This window comes from Oncorhynchus keta, chromosome 20 (genome assembly GCF_023373465.1).
Source record: "Oncorhynchus keta strain PuntledgeMale-10-30-2019 chromosome 20, Oket_V2, whole genome shotgun sequence".
NCBI lineage: Eukaryota > Metazoa > Chordata > Actinopteri > Salmoniformes > Salmonidae > Oncorhynchus > Oncorhynchus keta.
In genome coordinates this window covers 19,706,663-19,726,511 of record NC_068440.1, presented here as the reverse complement: position 1 = coordinate 19,726,511, position 19,849 = coordinate 19,706,663, and the positions used below count along the sequence as shown (strand labels likewise).

The window sequence follows — 19,849 nt, the reverse complement described above, 5'->3', positions numbered from 1 at the left end:
ACTTGTCCAACAGTCCTGAAGGAGTTCCCACATATGTTGAGCACTTGTTGGCTGCCTTTCCTTCACTCTGCAGTCCAACTCATCTCAAACCATCTCATTTGGGTTGAGGTCGGATGATTGTGGAGGCCAGGTCATCTGATGCAGCACACCATCACTCTCCTTCTTGGTAAAATAGCCATTTCACAACCTAGAGGTGTGTTGGGTCATTGTCCTGTTGAAAAACAAATGATAGTCCACTAAGCGCAAACCAAATGGGATGGTGTATCGCTGCAGAATGCTGTGGTAGCCATGCTGGTAAAGTGTGTCTTGAATTCTAAATAAATCAGCAACAGTGTCACCAGAAAAGCACCCCCACACCATCACACCTCCTCCTCCATACTTCATAGTAGGGAAGCACACACGCAGAGATCATTTGTTCATCTACTCTACGTCTCACAAGGACACAGGGTTGGAACCAAAAATCTCAAATTTGGACTCATCAGATAAAAGGACAGATTTCCACTGGTCTAATGTCCATTGCTCATGTTTCTTTGCCCAAGAAAGTCTATTCTTATCGGTGTTCTTTAGTAGTGGTTTCTTTGCAGCAATTTGGCCATGAGGGACTGATTCATGCAGTCTCCTCTGAACAGTTGATGTTGAGATGTGTCTGTTACTTGAACTCTGTGAAGCATTTATTTGGCCTGCAATTTCTGAGGCTGGTAACTTGAATGTTCTTATCCTCTGCAGCAGAGGTAACTCTGGATCTTCCTTTCCCGTGGAGGTCCTCATGAGAGCCATTTTCATCATAGCACTTGATGGTTTTTGCAACAAAACTTGAAGAAACTTTCAACATTATTTTTTTCCGGATTGACTGACCCTTCATGTCTTAAAGTAATGATGGACTGTCATTTCTCTTTGCTTATTTGAGCTGTTCTTGCCATAATATGGACTTGCATTCCAGGTGTCTAGTACCTCATGAAGCTGCTTGAGAGAATGCCAAGAGTGTGCAAAGCTGGCATCAAGGTAAAGGGTGGCTGCATTGAAGAAAGTCAAATGTAAAATATATGTTGATTCGTTTAACACTTGTTGGGTTAATACACGATTCCATATGTGTTATTTCATAATGTTGATGTCTTCACTATTATTCTACAATATAGAAAAAAAAGTCAAAACTAAAGAAAACCTCTTGAATGAGTAGATGTGTCCTAACGTTTGACTGGTACTGTAATAAGACCCCATGTCCTAAGAATCCCTCGAGTAGGCTACATAATCCCTCTTTTTCACCTTTAATGAGTTCAAAGTGTTCTGCTTAACCCTAACCAGGTCTTGAACATCCTCAATAAGGGAACATTTAGAACTTCTGTCAATGTAGGCTAATCATTCTCAGACTAAATGTCATTCTTTTTTAGACTCTTACTAAATATAGGCCTTTTTTTACATTAGCATTAGGTTAGATAACATTCCTTACAGAGCCTATGGCCTATTAGAAAACAATGTCATTGTCCAGCCGTGCTGGTTTATATTGCAGTGCTCTGTCCTTAGGCTTAGACAGTGAGGAAGGGACCTGGTGCTGTAGCCTAGTGAGTGTGCTTGTCCTGGAGTCATGCTGTATACACACTGTGGCTCTCTGTGAATGTCGGCTCGTTTATCTCTATCAACCACTACCGCACGTCAGTAAATGAAAAGCTTTTCTGTCGAGCTTTAGTGGCTGTTTAAAGACTGCACTCTGTGATTCTTTCGTCTCGGACCGATCTCGCCCCGTTTTTTAATATTTCCCTCGCTCCTCTCCTCCCCTCCTTCCTCTTCTCTCTCTCTCTCATGTTCTGTGTGGACAGAGCGACGGAGTTTCTCTCAACCCAGATGTGTAATAGGCGCGCGTTTTCCAGAGGCTCCGTTATAAAGCGTCCGTTATTTATCCGACTCCTTTCAACTGTTCTCCTTTTCGGTAAGGAACTGCTCATCGAGCCTAACGCGCACGGCAGGCAGGAAGACAATCAAATCAAGGACTGATCCTTTATGATTGCTTTGAATCGAATTTTCATCTTTCAGTTAACTATGAGATTGCTTCAACCCTGCTCTCAGGATTAATTCCTATGTAATCGTTATTTGTTTCCCCCTCTCGTCCAATATCTGTCTCCAAGTGTAGGCTAAGCTTGTTCTGTGGTCATGGGGTGTATACTTTCATTTTTGCCTAGGCTGTTGAGGGTCTTGACCGTTGTGTAAAAGCGGTTACCGTGTGGATTTATGGTCTTCACAGACAAAGAGCCAGCGAAGGGAAACTAGTGGAAGTTTGAGACCAGGAAGAATGCAGGCGACGTGTTGGTGTGCGGTGTTACTCCTGACGCCAGCGTTTTACTTGGTGAGTGGTGCTTTTGTTTGTGTTTGTCAATACTTTTGTCGTTTCATTGTTGTCTCGGTGTTTTGTAGTTTTTAAATTACATATTGTACTACAATTACATGTGTAGAAATGCATTCTTATGAAATGCACCTCACTGACAGAACTGTTGATGCCAACTCTTCACTTCAGGCTCATGTCCTGTGCATAATAACCATTGCATAAAAACATTCCGTTGTCCTGTATCAGGGTGTTGGTAGGAAATACAACTTTTTAATTCCACATTATCGTGACTGAGACATGTCTGCGCGTAGGTTTTAAAAACAGACTATATATCCATTATGCGTTTCTATTTGATCACTGTGGGTTATGGTGTCCAATTAATGAGACTAATTAGTGCAATACATTTTCTAAATGAATGCATGTGGTTATAAGACTAAATTAATAAGAATTTAATATTTGTCTGACCAATTAAAAAAAAAACAAATCTAAAAGAAATAACACATTTAAAGTGTCAAAATAAAACAATTTCCCGAGCTGAAAACGGAGAAGATGTTGGTGCAGTTCCAACAAAACGTCTCATGGTGGCGCCATAAACCAAAACCAGCGGCAGGTGCGTCTGAAGGCTACACGTAATAAACCTTTCAAATTCTCAGTTGCTCCTTTTGATTTTGTCAGTAACCGTTTTTCCTTTCAGTCCGCCACAACAATAATTATCCCACTCATAGCAGTCATATTAGACACAACATTGAGGAGAGATTTTCGTGCGTGATCCGTACAACTCTGCTGAATCTTGCTGATCTCAAAGGGTGCATAACGTGATAACATTTACGTTGAGTGGAAAGAAAAGCACAGGTTTCTCAAGCACCAACGTTTTGTTAAAAAGTAACACACACTTTATCTGATATATACAAGAATGCCACTTAATATTTCAAACAAAGTCACTTTCCAAGTTGGCTATATTGTAATTTGTAACAAAACACACACATAAGCGCGCGCGCGCGTTCAGCTGTCGTGTGAATTCTGCAGAGACCTTTAAGGAGAGTAGCCTAGTGTCTTCAAAGTATGTAGCCTAACCTTCTGTTCCCTATCACTAACCCAGATAGTTTACCACATCATGCACCTACATGAATCAGCCTTTTATTCTTACTGGGACTGAGCGGCGATTCTCTCATTTCACTCACTCGCTCTCAATACACAACTCAAAATAAGTGTTTATTCCTTCAAGAAGAGAGTAAGACGGTATTGATATCAGGTCTCAGGTAGCACTGTGTCAGACTTTACTGTCCGGTGTTAAAAGAGAATGTAAGTAAAAGGTTTGTAATATACAGTTCGCAACACACACCCACCCGCAAACATACACAACATGGATGGTTTTCGGTGTATTTCCTTTGAACTTACCTGCAGCGGAATATGCAAGTTAATAACAGGACGTTTTTCTCCACACATTTTAGATTTCACGACAAAGACCTATTCAACGGGATTCTCTTATAACTGTCCTATTGACACTTAGTTTGCATTATTTCATCTGCATAATCCTCATGCAAAACGACCGTTAATAAAACTAAAATTATTCTAATCAAGCTAATTCATTTACTTGTTGTTTTCTATCGGCCTGATTGAATAAAATGTAATTGCGTAGCCAATTTAAATTTAAATTCAGAAAACCATGTCTTTATTGTTAGTTGTCGATGGGGTATTGTTTTAACACATTATCCAAAATTACTCTGAAAACTTCCATGACGCATTAGACTATGCTTAAGATGTAGGCATATAGATAGGCCTAGAAAGTGTTTTACAATAAGATATCCTATAAAATTATTAAGAGTGAGGTTTTAATTAATTCCACAGCATTATAATAATTTGAGAGTGCTCAGAACTTATACAATTCACATTTCTAGCAACATGTATTAATCATAATTCAATGAATCTAACTGTAATCTAAAAGTTAGCGTTACAAATTGTCACATTTGATTATGGTCTTTTTTAAGGATACCGCGAGACTATCTTGTAGGATGTGAACAACACAAACATCTCAGATGCAAAACCTATAAAACAATGCATGACCTGTTTACTATAAACGTTACATCACTGATTTTATAGGCAAAATGACATTTCCCAGTATAAAGGGCTCCTCTCGCACAGAATTCCACCTGTGAATTTCAATCAAAAAAGAGAAGAAACATAATGAAGTGGATTTTCTCATTCAGAACAGGGTTCATGGTTCTGATATTCAAGACGGCTGTTTTACGCACCTTAACACAGCCGGGTAGAATGCGTCCTAATTGAACACATAATTGCAGTGGGAAGGAAAATATGTTTAAAAAGTTTGTTGTGGTCATTCAAACAAGTAAAGATGTAAGCTTGAAGATGAAACCTGAATTCACATAGGCCTAATAGTACGAAATGACAAATTTGACGGTCTTCAACGGGGAAAAAATGTTTTGTCGATTCAGGTATAGGCCTACTTGCTTTTACGTTTGTGGAAATGCTTTGATTTTGATCAATTCAATACAACGGAATATTGTAGGATTTATTTTTTTATCTATATTAAAATTTATTCGTTTTTTTATTACATGATGATATTGGCTCCAGGTTTTGAGATTAGAAATGAATCTGTAATTTATATCCTATATTTAGCAATTCAATTTGTCTTTTGGCTTTGTAAAAGGGTAGGCCTATTTCTGTCAACCGTAAAGACAGTATACTCTTTTGATTGTATTGTCTTATAGTTGCGAATTGGTTACTGTGAGTTGAATTCTACACCTGGATATCTGCTCTCTCCCTGTCTGCGCCCCACTAAACCTAGATTATTATTTTCCAGACAGTCGGGTTTATCCATACCTAAAGGGATTACCGTTGAACTTTGACGGTTTTATTTCGTGTTAAAAGCTCTTGTCTCCTCTCTAAGCCTCTTGTCTGAGCGGCGCGCGCCTTGACCTGGATAACACTGCGCTCGCTCTGAAGAACAGTTTATGCAGGTGTTCGGTGGTATAATACAGCGCGCGCCTCTCCGGGAGGGCGACATTCACAAATGAATATGGTCACTATGGATACAGAATTTAATTAAAATTGTCCTTATTATTTTAATTGTTCTAATCCATAGGATTTAAAAGGATTGTGTTATTTTGTCGGTTTAGTTGGGAGTTATGTGTGATGTGTGTTTCCGTGTTTGTGTCCCTGCTTGTGGGTGCCCTATGGGTTCATGTGTAGGTGTGTTTGCTATGTATTTTTGTGCATCTTACTTCTGATCAAGACAGTTCCAATACAGATCTGACATTCTTTTAAGGCGGTTTTGCTCCCAGCAGAGCAACTGCTGCTGATACTCTGTTGACTGACAGCAAGTGTGAACAGCATGTCCTCTGGCCCCATGACTGGTAGCAGGGTGGCTCCTATTGTTGCAACACATAGCTGTCTGTGACTGGCAGATGTGTTTGTGTGTGTGTGTGTGTGTGTGTGTGTGTGTGTGTGTGTGTGTGTGTGTGTGTGTGTGTGTGTGTGTGTGTGTGTGTGTGTGTGTGTGTGTGTGTGTGTGTGTGTGTGTGTGTGTGTGTGTGTGTGTGTGTGTGTGTGCGCATGTTTCCCAGCCAAGTCTCACTTCCTCTAAGGGGTCAATGAGGAGGCTCTGTTCCTGAGGGACAGACAGACAAAGTGTGTCCTGAATTACACCTTATTCCCTAAATAGTGCACTACTTTAGGCCAGGCATATTACTACAACACCATCATTTTTAACAGGCTGGAGACAGGGCCTGTCATGCCAAGCAGTTGGCGCAGTGGGAGAGATACAGACAGCCTGCATCCTAAATGGAACTCTATTCCCTGTATAGTGCACTACGTTTGGCCAGCCTCTCACCATTGTTATTGGGGCTTACCAGTACCGCAATATTTTTGCCATGGCAAAAATGAAAACACCAAGCAGACCAAACTCTTTGGGAATGCCACAAAAAGATCAGTGTATTGGAAAATACTGTTTACATTTCAGCCTCGTTAGACAATAGTACATTACATCAGTGTAGAACAGAAACCAGTCCAATTGTGATGCTGTCCTTTCATTGAACACAAATGGCATTCTATTTTTTGTCAGCCATTTTCTTTTCCGTTTATTGGGACAAATACAGATGTAGGATCTTAATTTGATCACCCTGTTGCAAAACAACTTTCCTGCAATGCAAGAAATGTAAAACTTGAAGTGTATTTGAGGTTTAAAAAGGCATCTGAAGATTGTAATTTCCGCTTTGAAATTTCAGACTTGATTTTCCCTCATGAAAAAAGTATCAACCCCTATATAATGTCCATTCATTATAATCCACATAGTAATTCACGTTTCCTTTTGCAGCAAGATTATTTTCCTGCTGTAGCAAACTTTGCTCAAATTAAGATCCTACATCTGTATATACCATCATGCCATGTCAAGCATTCTGAGCAGTGGGAGAGGAGAGAAAGGATGCTATGCTGAGATCCTATACCGAGCACACTGTGTATGGAAGAGTATGAGGTCATCGATTTTGTTGAATTGGATGCATCCCAAATGGTACCCTATTCCCTAAACTGTAGCACTACCGTTGTCCATAAATCCACATACAGTAGTCCACATACTGTAGGCCGAGAGCAGGGCCATAAAGGGGCATGTCCGGGAGTTCAGTCTCTTAGCACACAGCACTATAATCCTCTATTAAACCCCCAGCCCCTTCACAGCACAGCCAAGTGGTCCCTAGGCAGCTCTGTTTTATGTGAATTAACAGTCAACTTTAATTGAAGAACTCCGGTAACTCTCAACCAGCATTACAATACTGTGAACTGTCTCCATGCCTGTTGACCATCTATTGCAATCACATTATCTTTGATTGAAATAACACTTTAAGTGTAATCTGTTATTGCTGTGAATATTTTCTGGAAGTGATTAATATTTCGATATATATATCTATGATTAATCCATATAATTGTTTCAGCATTATGGTGTATTGTCATTTTTGCATGGCTCTGTGATATAGCAGGTATTTTATGGTTATTTACATAGTTCACTTCACACAACATCTAATTTTGGTAGATTTGTTTATTAAGATTTAATGAAATGTGAATTCTCCTTCAAAAAATGTTTTAGTTTAATTAACTTTGTATCTATCTATATTGACTGAACCTGTTGAGGCCCGGAGCAGCAGGCTCTCCAAACATGCTTCAGTTCTGTACTGTTGACCTTTGACCATTCAATCAGAGACTGGAAGTGTCTCGGGAATTAAGCCCCCCACCTCACCTGTGTGTCTTGTCTCAGAAGACCCTGTGGTGCAACTCTGTCATTGACACGTTATTTTATGTCATTTAGCAGGTGCTCTTATTCAGAGCAATTTACAGGAGCAATTAGATTTAAGTGCCTTGCTCAAGGGCACATTGGCAGATTTCTCACCTAATCGGCTCAGGGATTCAAACTAGTGACCTTTCGGTTAATGGCCCAATACTCTTAACCACTAGGCTTCCTGATAGAGGTCGACCGATTATGATTTTTCAACGCCGATACCGATTATTGGAGGACCCAAAAAAAAAAAACCCAGTGCCGATTAATCGGCCGATTTTTATTTATTTATTTGTAATAATATAATAATAATATATGCCATTTAGCAGACACTTTTATCCAAAGCGACTTACAGTCATGTGTGCATACATTCTACGTATGGGTGGTCCCGGGAATCGAACCCACTACCCTGGCGTTACAAGCGCCATGCTCTACCAACTGAGCTACAATGACAATTACAACAATACTGAATGAACACTTAATTTAACTTAATATAATACATCAATAAAATAAATTTAGCCTCAAGTAAATAATGAAACATGTTCAATTTGGTTTAAATAATGCAAAAACAAAGTGTTGGAGAAGAAAGTTAAAGTGCAATATGTGCTATGTAAGAAAGCTAACGTTTCAGTTCCTTGCTCAGAACATGAGAACATATGAAAGCTGGTGGTTCCTTTTAACATGAGTCTTCAATATTCCCAGGTAAGAAGTTTTAGGTTGTAGTTATTATAGGAATTATAGGACTATTTCCCTCTATACCATTTGTATTTCATTAACCTTTGACTATTGGATGTTCTTATAGGCACTTTAGTATTGCCAGTGTGACAGTATAGCTTCCGTCCCTCTCCTCTCTCCTCCCTGGGCTCAAACCAGCAACACAACGACAACAGCCACCCTCGAAGCAGCGTTACCCATGCAGACCAAGGGGAACAACTACTAGAAGGCTCAGAGCGAGTGACGTTTGAAACGCTATTAGCGCGCGCTAACTAGCTAGTCATTTCACTTCGGTTACACCAGCTTCATCTCGGGAGTTGATAGGCTTGAAGTCATAAACAGCGAAGAGCTGCTGGCAAAACGCACGAAAGTGCTGTTTGAATGAATGTTTACGCACCTGCTTCTGCCTACCATCGCTCAGTCAGATACTTAGATACTTGTATTCTTGTATGCTCAGTCAGATTATATGCAACACAGGACACGCTAGATAATATCTAGTAATGTCATCAACCATGTGTAGTTAACTAGTGATTATGATTGATTGTTTTTTATAAGATAAGTTTAATGCTAGCTAGCAACTTACCTTGGCTTACTGCATTCGTGTAACAGGCAGTCTTCCTTGTGGAGTGCAACGAGACAGAGGCAGGTCGTTATTGCGTTGGACTAGTTAACTGTAAGGTTGCAAGATTGGATCCCCTGAGCTGACAATGTGAAAATCTGTTGTTCTGCCCCTGAACGGGGCAGTTAACCCACCGTTCCTTGGCCGTAATTGAAAATAAGAATGTGTTCTTAACTGACTTGCCTAGTTAAATAAAGGTATATAAAAATAAAATAATAGAATAAAACATTTTAATCAGCAAATCGGCGCCCCAAAATACCGATTTCCGATTGTTATGAAATCTTGAAAAATCGGTCCTAATTAATCGGGCATTCCTATTAATCGGTCGACCTCTACTTCCTGACAATTCAAGGTGACCTGACCCCGATGTGCTCCTCTATTGAACTGCTTTTGTGGTATGATGACACGCCTGGTGGCCCACTTATGATGTGTCCTGGGGGCAACGCTTCTTTCTCCTTTATCAACACTCAGTCTGTCTCCCTGGACCAATAAAACCCTGCATGGAAGACAATAATATGTGTGTGTGTGTGTGTGTGTGTGTGTGTGTGTGTGTGTGTGTGTGTGTGTGTGTGTGTGTGTGTGTGTGTGTGTGTGTGTGTGTGTGTGTGTGTGTGTGTGTGTGTGTGTGTGTGTGTGTGTTTGACCTTGGTTTGGGGCAGAAAGTCAATGATAATGGTCCTTGGTGGACATTGGTACATTTTTGACTGCATGGATCATTACAGTTTTGTTTATTCAAATTCAACAGGGAGAAGCTGGGAAGCGGGCAATTATTCACGGCACAGTTTGCAATCTTTTATGGTGTTTTAATTGGAAAGTATTTAATTGATGACTAGACCCCGAACCTTCCCTACCATCAAAAGAACACAAACAACCCTGACCCCTGACTGCAGGCGCTGGGGATCTGACACTGTGTGTGTGTGTGTGTGTGTGTATGTGTGTGTGTGTGTGTGTGTGTGTGTGTGTGTGTGTGTGTGTGTGTGTGTGTGTGTGTGTGTGTGTGTGTGTGTGTGTGTGTGTGTGTGTGTGGTGTGTGTGTGTGTGTGCGCCTGCATTTGTCCGTGTGTATATGTGTCTGCGTGCATCCGTGTACGTGTCCGCATGCGTTTTATGTGATTAATCATCCCCATCCTCCATCTTTGCCCACCATGCACTGTTCCAGTTTTTCAATCGCTTCAGAGGCCAGGGGTCATAGTTGGAGCTGACCACTGAAGGGCACTGACTGTATCTGTGGAATGTAACTAAGGCCTGGCCTGACCTGAGGTTTGATCCTTTGGGGAACTCTTCTCTGTTTGCTCCACTTATAGCTCCACTACTCTGCTATCCTCGCTCTGGGAACTGTAGGAAGTCTATCTGCAGCCCCTTCATAGGAGAACAAGCTTTGTAGTAGACCTACCTGAGTTCAAATATGATTTGAAATCATTTAAAATACCTTCTATGTGCTTGATTGAGCTTGCCATGCTAAATGGACCAATAGAATCGTTCCAGAACGGCACACGCCCTTCCATCTGGCATTCCAGGCAGGCTAGAGCAAACGGTCAATGTGTTTGAAAGATTTTTAATAGTTTTTGAACCCAGGACTGTTTTGTAAAGCTGTAGAGCTGCTTGGGAAACTGTTTCTAAAGGCAGGAAATGACTGAGATGACCCAATGGCAAATTGCTTTACATGGCCAGAGTTACTCTGAGGACGGGTTTGAAGTTGCTTTAGTGCTCTGAAGAGTTACATCTATTTTGAAATCTGACAGGGATATTTGTGTTGTTGGGAGAGGCATTCAAAAATCTGGATCGACAGTGCTATCAATGCCTGTATTGAATTTTCAAGATGGGTTTACTAGAAATAGCCTTTGTCTTTACGGATATTTTATATGTCAATGTCTTGCCTCCGTCCTGTTTCCCAGTATCCTTCCTTAGGCATGATTAGTTGTTGTAACATGCCAGCACCAGCATATGCATGGCAGGAAAAAGTATTCAGTAGACTGGGATTTGTTCCTGCCTTAGTGAATAGCTGTAGTGAATGGGTGTTGACTAGTGATGGGATTTGTACCTAACGGCTGTGGTGATGGATTGCATGAGTCTGCTGATGGGCTTGATTGACCACTTTAACAGAGCAGGGATCAGACACTCTCGCTTGGCTGGGTCTATGTGGCAGGGATCAGATAGGATGAGAAGGGGATGAGGAGGGAAGAGGAGAAGAGGGAGGGGGAAGGGGAGGTGAGGGGAAGGGTAGAGGAGGGAGGGGAAGAGGGGGGAAGCAATCCTCGAGTCTAGAAGTTAGGGGCAGGGAGGGGAGAGAAGAGGAAGGGGAGGAAGTGTGCACGTTTCCGTCCATTCAACACGACATGGTGATGGATCTGTCCACAGGGCCGTGTCCCGGCGCCCGTTGATGGGAATTACCAGAGACGTCCGTTATCTTTCCATCCCCTTAAGTAACAGTCATTGGCCATGCAGGAGCACTAGCTCCATTCAAGCTCCAGGGGCACGTTTCCAAAGCCTGGTTAAACCTCACTGAATGTGTCCATGGTGAGCGCAGTGTTCAGGCTGGTCTAATCAGGGTACGTTTGGAAGAGCTGTAAGAACAAATCCATGACGGATGAACACACGTCCCAGCAACTGTCTGTCTGTCGGCAGCACAGCTCCTTGTGTTAAAGTTTTTCGGTTGCCTCCCCTCCTTCAGATTACTTTCTCACTCTCTTCCTCTGTCTCTCCCGCTTTCTCTGATATTTGTGAATATATTATGGGGACAATTTTCACATCAGAATCGGGAATAAGTAGAATCGTGGAATTAACTCAAGATGCGTCATAATTCCCTCATAGGGACTGAATGTACCATTAGATCTGGTGGGGTATTTTCAGTGCCAGCTGTTTCTACATGACACCTTGAATAGAACTACTGCATGTTGAAGATGATTTGACCAGATTTGTCCTGAAAGAGGTGAAGTTGCAGGTTTAAAGTAGAGCAAATGAAAAGAGGATGAGAATATTGAAGAGAGGAGGAGTATCAGGAATCAAGGTAAGACTCAAGTGCAGACTGTGTGAAGTAACAATGTTTATTGTAACAACAGGGGCAGGCAAACGACAGGTCAAGGCAGGCAGGGGTTGATAATCCGGAGTAGGAGTAAAGGTTCAGGATGGCCGGCAGGCTCAGGGACAGGCAGAGGGGTCAGGCGGGTGGGTACAGGGTCAGCACAGGCAAGGGTCAAAAACCAGGAAGAGAAGAAAAAGAGAGGCTGGGAAAAGACGGGCGCTGACAGGACAAACGCTGGAAAGCTTGACAAACAAGATGAACTGGCAGACAGAAAACACAAGTATAAATACCCAGAGGATAAGTGGGGAAGAAGGGCAACACCTGGAGGGGGTGGAGATAAGCACAAGGACAGGTGAAACAGATCAGGGTGTAACAAGGGTGTCTTATTGCTTCAATTATTGTACTGTTTGTGAGCATCCATTTTGTTGTTGTTGACACCCATATGTGTGTGTCAGTTTGTGTTGGTTTCAGCATTCTGACTGTTTTTGTTTTGGCTGTCACTCCAGGCAACAAGCAACACTTTAATGCAGCAGACTGGAAGCGCATCTGATGGGGGGAGTTGTAACTCATATTTTAGGCTAGAGTAATGAGCAATTAAGTCTGTACGTGTTACTACAAATTGAAACAAGAAGATGACTGCTGTTATTGAAGTGCTGGTTCACAAAAATTACAAGATTATATACTTGTTTCCTGACCTTGTAAATAGTCTATATGACAAGAACAGAATGCAATTCACGGGTTGGTTTGTTTACCTAGCCACCACCACCAAATGTCGAAATTAATGAACAATTTTGTGAACTATCACTTTAACCTGAAATATTCCTTTAAGCTTTGGTTGGGTTTTTATCTGCGTAAGACATGTACCCCAGTCAGAAAGTGTCTGCTAACCTTGTGTTATAACTCAGTGCTGTTATTGATTAGCTTATCAATTTTCAGCTGTTCCCAGAATGCTCTTGGGTCAAGAGGTGATTCAATGAGTTTGAGTTGGGACAAATGGATTAGATCGACTCTATGAAATGTTTTTATTTTATTTTTATAATGATCATTTAATTACATTTACTCCATACACGTATGTACTGATTATCTTTAAATGACTTACCAATCATTATAAGCTGGGTAGTTAGAGTCCTGAATGCTGATTGGCTGAAAGCCGTATGAAAAAATATATACTTTTTACTGTTCTAATTACATTGGTACCCAGTTTATAAAAGCAATAAGGCACCTCTGGGGTTTGTGGTATAGGGCCAATATACCACGGCTAATGGCTTCATCCACTTTAATTAATGGGGCCACTTTAATAAATTGATTACTAGTCACTTTAATAATGCCACTTTAATAATGTTTACATATCTTGCATTACTCATCTCATATGTACACTACCGTTCGAAAGGGGTTACTTTCAAATGTCCTTGTTTTTGAAAGAAAAGCTCATTTTTGTCCATTAAAATAACATCAAATTGATCAGAAATACAGTGTAGACATTGTTAATGTTGTAAATGACAATTGTAGTGGAAACAGCAGATTTTTTAAATGGAATATCTACATAGGCGTACAGAGGCCCATTATCAGCAACCATCACTCCTGTGTTCCAATGACACGTTGTGTTAGCTAATCCAAGTTTATCATTTTAAAAGGTTAATTGATCATTAGGAAATCATTTTGCAATTATGTTAGCACAGCTGAAAACTGTTGTGCTGATTAAAGAAGCAATACAACTGTCCTTCTTTAGACTAGTTGAGTATCTGGAGCATATATCAGTTTTTGTGGGTTCGATGACAGGCTCAAAATGGGCAGAAACAAATAACTTTTTTCTGAAACCCGTCAGTCTGTTCCTGTTATGAGAAATGAAGGCTATTCCATGTGAGAAATTGCCAAGAAACTGAAGATCTGGTACAATGCTGTGTACTACTCCCAGAACTGTCTTTAACCAGAATATAAAGAGGAGTGGGAGGCCCCGGTGCATAACTGAGCAAGAGGACAAGTACATTAGAGTGTCTAGTTTGAGAAACAGACGCCTCACAAGTCCTCAACTGGCAGCTTCATTAAATAGTACCTGCATAACACCAGTCTCAATGTCAACAGTGAAGAGGCAACTTCGGGATGCTGGCCTTCTAGGTAGAGTTGCAAAGAAAAAGCAGTATCTCAGACTTTGCCAATAAAAATAAAAGATTAATATGGGCAAAAGAACACAGACACTGGACAGAGATATTGCTTTTTCCCAGTCCGGGGTCTCCAAAGATCCCAGTCCGGGGTCTCCAGAAATGTTTCCCAGTCTGGGGCCCCCGGCGATGATCCGCAGTCCAGAGCCTCCGGCGGTGATCCACGGTCCAGTTCCACAAAGGCGGAGGGATCAGCGTAAAGAGGGGGCGGCGTCTCGAACCAGAGCCGCCACCAAGGGTAGATGCCCACTCAGACCCTCCCCTATAGGTACTGGTTTGCGGCCGGGAGTCCGCACCTTTGGGGGGAGGGGGGGGGGTACTGTCACACCCTGACCTGAGATATATCTGTTTTCTTTATATTTTGGTTAGGCAGGGTTTGACTAGGGTGGATACGCTAGGTTTTGTATTATCTAGGGTTTTGTAGGTCTAGGTATTTGTATGTTTATGGTGGCCTGATATGGTTCCCAATCAGAGGCAGCTGTTTATCGTTGTCTCTAATTGGGGATCATATTTAGGTAGCCTTTTCCCCTTTGGTGTTTGTGGGTTCTTATTCTATGTTTAGTTGCCTGTCTGCACTATTCGTATTAGCTTCACGTTTCGTTCGTTTTGTTGTTTTGTTCAGTGTTGTTTAATTAAAAGAAGAATGTACGCTGCACCTTGGTCTCCTGATTGTTGCACTTGAATCAGAATGAAAAGTTAAGTGCTGCCTTTTCCCATGATCTAAACACACTCTGGTTGAAATGTATCTTTTAGATTTCAATCATCTCAATTTTTAATGTTAACCACATTACAATGATTTTGGGGGGATTTTGGAATTTCTCCCGTGACCCCATTTTCATATCAGGCGACCACACATGGGGTCACGACCCCTAGTTTGTAAACCGCTGAGATAGGGATTTAGACTTTTTGACTCAATTCTCCATACAGGCCAATGATTATAACGGTGATTCTGATCTAACCATAAATTAATATATTGTACCATTGGCTTGAGATGATTGAAGTTCAGTATGTAGGGTAGCCCTTGATATAGTAGGCTCAAGTTAACTAGCTAGCTAACTTAGCTGGGTCATTATTGTTCATGCAAGGAAATTAGGCTAGAAAGCATTTTAGCCAGGTAGCCTAGTCTAGGACATCAAAAACTAAAAGCGTGTAACACTGTATGACAGTCATGGAACGTTTTGCCAACATGAAATAGAAGAGGATAGCATTGGCATAGGATCTAGTCTACAAGTAGGGTAGAACAACATGTTCTTCTATTTGCGTACACACACACACACACACACACACACACACACACACACACACACACACACACAGACAGACAGACAGACAGACAGACAGACAGACAGACAGACAGACAGACAGACAGACAGACAGACAGACAGACAGACAGACAGACAGACAGACAGACAGACAGACAGACAGACAGACAGACAGACAGACCGACAGACAGACAGACAGACAGACGTCAGTATCATGGACAGCCACGTGATATTTAGTAATGTTGATTGGACTAAATTGTTTTGGTATCTTTAAGTTAGTTTTTTGTGTGTATTAAACTAAGCATATAGCCATGTTGATTTGATGATGTTTAAATGGTTTAGGTGAAATGGTGCTGGAATAGCAGAAACAGTGCTCATGTTGTCTTTGTGCTGTCTTGCGGTAACTCCGTGCTTATAAATCAGTATTTGTTTAGTAAACTGTCACAAACATTAACTTGCTCAACCATGTTGTAGGACATTTAACTGTTTGTTACATGCAATATTTGCTTTGTGGACTTCACTGGACAGATGTTCCTCTCCGGTTTTGTGATGAAACAAAGGTATGTGTAGTTGAGTTTATTCTGCAACTGTGTGACTGTGGTCTTTTTGCTGTCTCAGCCTTATTGTATATCACGGTGGTGTATGAACGAACAGGTTATAGAGCAAACAACGCAATTATCACAACATAGGTTGCAATATGGCTTTTTCGTTATTTGCCATCAACAGTGATTTTACCCAGAGGCCACTACTGATAGTAATAGCAGTTATTATTTTCTTCTTTAATTGGAGAATTAAAGGGTGAGCACTCAAGCTGCAGGACCATGAAGGAGAGAATGAGCCGCACGCATATTGATTGACTCTAGGAAATGATACAAATCAGGGACCTTATCACTCCAACACACAGAGAATGACAGCACTACATTACTTCACTGAGCCTTTTCAGTCCAGGAGATTTCAGTACTATTGATTTTCAGAATTACAATTATATCTCCGTCCCCTATCGGCATCCAGCCATCGAGGAGAGGAGGGAAAAAAAGGGAATATCTGTGAGGTGTTCTGGGGAGGAGGGCTTGAGCTGACACCTGTCACTCATCTGTGCCTGAGATAAAATTGATATTTTAGTGTGTCATCAGACCACCTCTCTATTATGGAATAGAGATGGAGGAGATGTCTTCTGTTCCTTTTCTTATCACTCTTTCTCATTTACCCTCTCTCTCTCTCTCTCTCTCTCTCTCTCTCTCTCTCTCTCTCTCTCTCTCTCTCTCTCTCTCTCTCTCTCTCTCTCTCTCTCTCTCTCTCTCTCTCTCTCTCTCTCTCTCTCTCTCTCTCTCTCTCTCTCTCGCCTTCCTCCTTCCCTCCCTCCCCTCTCTCTGTATACGCCGGAGCATTTCTCAAATCAGTGACCTCTGATGGGAGTCCCTCTAACTGGCAGCGAGGTCTCTGACCTCTGATTCATCCTGTCGCTGTGATGGATAGGCTCTATATGTGTGTGTTCTCCTCAGCTCAGCCAGAGCTCAGAGGATCTGTCAGACATGCCATTACATAAAACATTAGCGTCCCTAACAGCTAATGCTTCACAAGAACACACACACTAGCAGCCCTAAAAACGATTGCTTCACAGGGCCACTGACAGGTACTCAAGATCTCCCTCTCATATCAGTGTGTGTGTAAAAGTGTGTGTGAGGATATGGTATGGTGCAGCTTTGAGTGTTATGTGGAGTGATGGACAGGCAAGCAGAAACCTGCCTGTCAAGCAGAAACCATTTTCCTCTCCGGCATGCTGAGCATATTGGAAAACAGCGTCCCAGAAATTGGGCCACTTTTTACCTCTAAAACTACTCTCAAAATATACAGAATGGTGAATTTCTGCCAAAGGAAAATACATACTTTCTCTACATTCCAGCTATAAACCACTTTCTATCTCACCCTTAGACTCAGTTAGAAATGCTAAGAACTCTGGCTGAAAGTGTCAAGTTAATGCCTCAGGCTATAAAGCTATTCCCAAACTGTACCAGAATTAACAAAGCTATTCCCAAACTGCTCCAGAATTAACAAAGCTATTCCCAAACTGTTCCAGAATTAACAAAGCTATTCCCAAACTGCTCCAGAATTAACAAAGCTATTCCCAAACTGTTCCAGAATTAACAAAGCTATTCCCAAACTGCTCCAGAATTAACAAAGCTATTCCCAAACTGCTCCAGAATTAACAAAGCTATTCCCAAACTGCACCAGAATTAACAAAGCTATTCCCAAACTGCTCCAGAATTAACAAAGCTATTCCCAAACTGCTCCAGAATTAACAAAGCTATTCCCAAACTGCTCCAGAATTAACAAAGCTATTCCCAAACTGCTCCAGAATTAACAAAGCTATTCCCAAACGGCACCAGAATTAACAAAGCTATTCCCAAACTGCTCCAGAATGTATTTAATGTGTTTGCTGCTTTCTATTTCTAATAGGCAGAATAAATGCATCTGTTAATCTCTGTTTAAGATCAAACAGGGGGGAGCAAATGGGAGAGAGAACCGTGTGGTGGTTTGTACATGTGCATGTGTCTCTGTGTCTGCCCGTTCGATGGTGAATGGCCAGACATTGATGGGCAGATATTGAGCTCATTTCATTGTGTGATGAGTGTGTGTTTGTGTGCGCGTACATGTGTGGGTGTGTGCATATACTTGCTGGTGTGTGACAGGGCTGAAATGCAACAGCAAAAGAAATGCAGTGAAAGCGTCAATCTCTCAACATGCCCTCCCTTCCACTTGACCTCCAGTGAAGCGTCCGTCTCTCAACATGCCCTCCCTTCCACTTGACCTCCAGTGAAAGCGTCCGTCTCTCAACATGCCCTCCGTTCCACTTGACCTCCAGTGAAGCGTCCGTCTCTCAACATGCCCTCCCTTCCACTTGACCTCCAGTGAAGCGTCCGTCTCTCAACATGCCCTCCCTTCCACTTGACCTCCAGTGAAGCGTCCGTCTCTCAACATGCCCTCCCTTCCACTTGACCTCCAGTGAAAGCGTCCGTCTCTCAAAATGCCCTCCCTTCCACTTGACCTCCAGTGAAAGTGATCATCTCTCTCAACATGCCCTCCCTTCCACTTGACCTCCAGTGAAGCATCCGTCTCTCAACATGCCCTCCCTTCCACTTGACCTCCAGTGAAGCGTCCGTCTCTCAACATGCCCTCCCTTCCACTTGACCTCCAGTGAAGCGTCCGTCTCTCAACATGCCCTCCCTTCCACTTGACCTCCAGTGAACGTGATCGTCTCTCTCAACATGCCCTCCCTTCCACTTGACCTCCAGTGAAGCGTCCGTCTCTCAACATGCCCTCCCTTCCACTTGACCTCCAGTGAAGCGTCCGTTTCTCAACATGCCCTCCCTTCCACTTGACCTCCAGTGAAAGTGATCATCTCTCTCAACATGCCCTCCCTTCCACTTGACCTCCAGTGAAGCGTCCGTCTCTCAACATGCCCTCCCTTCCACTTGACCTCCAGTGAAAGTGATCGTCTCTCTCAACATGCCCTCCCTTCCACTTGACCTCCAGTGAAGCGTCCGTCTCTCAACATGCCCTCCCTTCCACTTGACCTCCAGTGAAGCGTCCGTCTCTCAACATGCCCTCCCTTCCACTTGACCTCCAGTGAATTGTCCGTCTCTCAACATGCCCTCCCTTCCACTTGACCTCCAGTGAAGCGTCCGTCTCTCAACATGCCCTCCCTTCCACTTGACCTCCAGTGAAGTGTCCGCCTCTCAACATGCCCTCCCTTCCACTTGACCTCCAGTGAAGCGTCCGTCTCTCAACATGCCCTCCCTTCCACTTGACCTCCAGTGAAAGTGATCATCTCTCTCAAAATGCCCTCCCTTCCACTTAACCTCCAGTGATGCGTACGTCTCTCAACATGCCCTCCCTTCCACTTGACCTCCAGTGAAGCGTCCGTCTCTCAACATGCCCTCCGTTCCACTTGACCTCCAGTGAAAGTGATCATCTCTCTCAAAATGCCCTCCCTTCCACTTAACCTCCAGTGAAGCGTCCGTCTCTCAACATGCCCTCCCTTCCACTTGACCTCCAGTGAAAGTGATCATCTCTCTCAAAATGCCCTCCCTTCCACTTAACCTCCAGTGAAGCGTACGTCTCTCAACATGCCCTCCCTCCCACTTGACCTCCAGTGAAAGTGATCATCTCTCTCAAAATGCCCTCCCTTCCACTTGACCTCCAGTGAAGCGTCCGCCTCTCAACATGCCCTCCCTTCCACTTGACCCCCCACTGCTCTTGCTACGGTTAACTCAAAACACATTGCATATATCAGACATAAACTATCACATCTGATTTTTATGGAATGTTTCTGATATTCTTTGGTGCTGTTCTTATGGCTTACAATAATGTTCTCTAATGTTTTTAATCCTAATCTAATGTGTTTAATGAATAATGTTACATATTCATTGTGTTATACATGAAGCAGGCTAAGACGAGCTCATGATCTTTCC

At 42.4% G+C, this 19,849-nt stretch overlaps 1 protein-coding gene across 2 annotated transcripts in view; it reads left to right on the top strand.

Moving 5' to 3' along the window:
- The first annotated feature begins 1,701 nt into the window (after window positions 1-1,701).
- Window positions 1,702-19,849, top strand: part of LOC118373367 (neurexophilin-1) — a 130,012-nt gene continuing 111,864 nt past the window's right edge. The window contains exons 1-2 of one of the 2 annotated variants that reach the window (XM_052472246.1): window positions 1,702-1,924; window positions 2,237-2,338. In XM_052472246.1, the coding sequence (XP_052328206.1) occupies window positions 2,285-2,338 (54 nt within the window). In that variant the 5' untranslated portion in view covers window positions 1,702-1,924; window positions 2,237-2,284. Of the gene's footprint in view, window positions 2,339-19,849 lie in introns of both variants that reach the window. The other variant, XM_052472245.1, reaches the window with a different exon arrangement.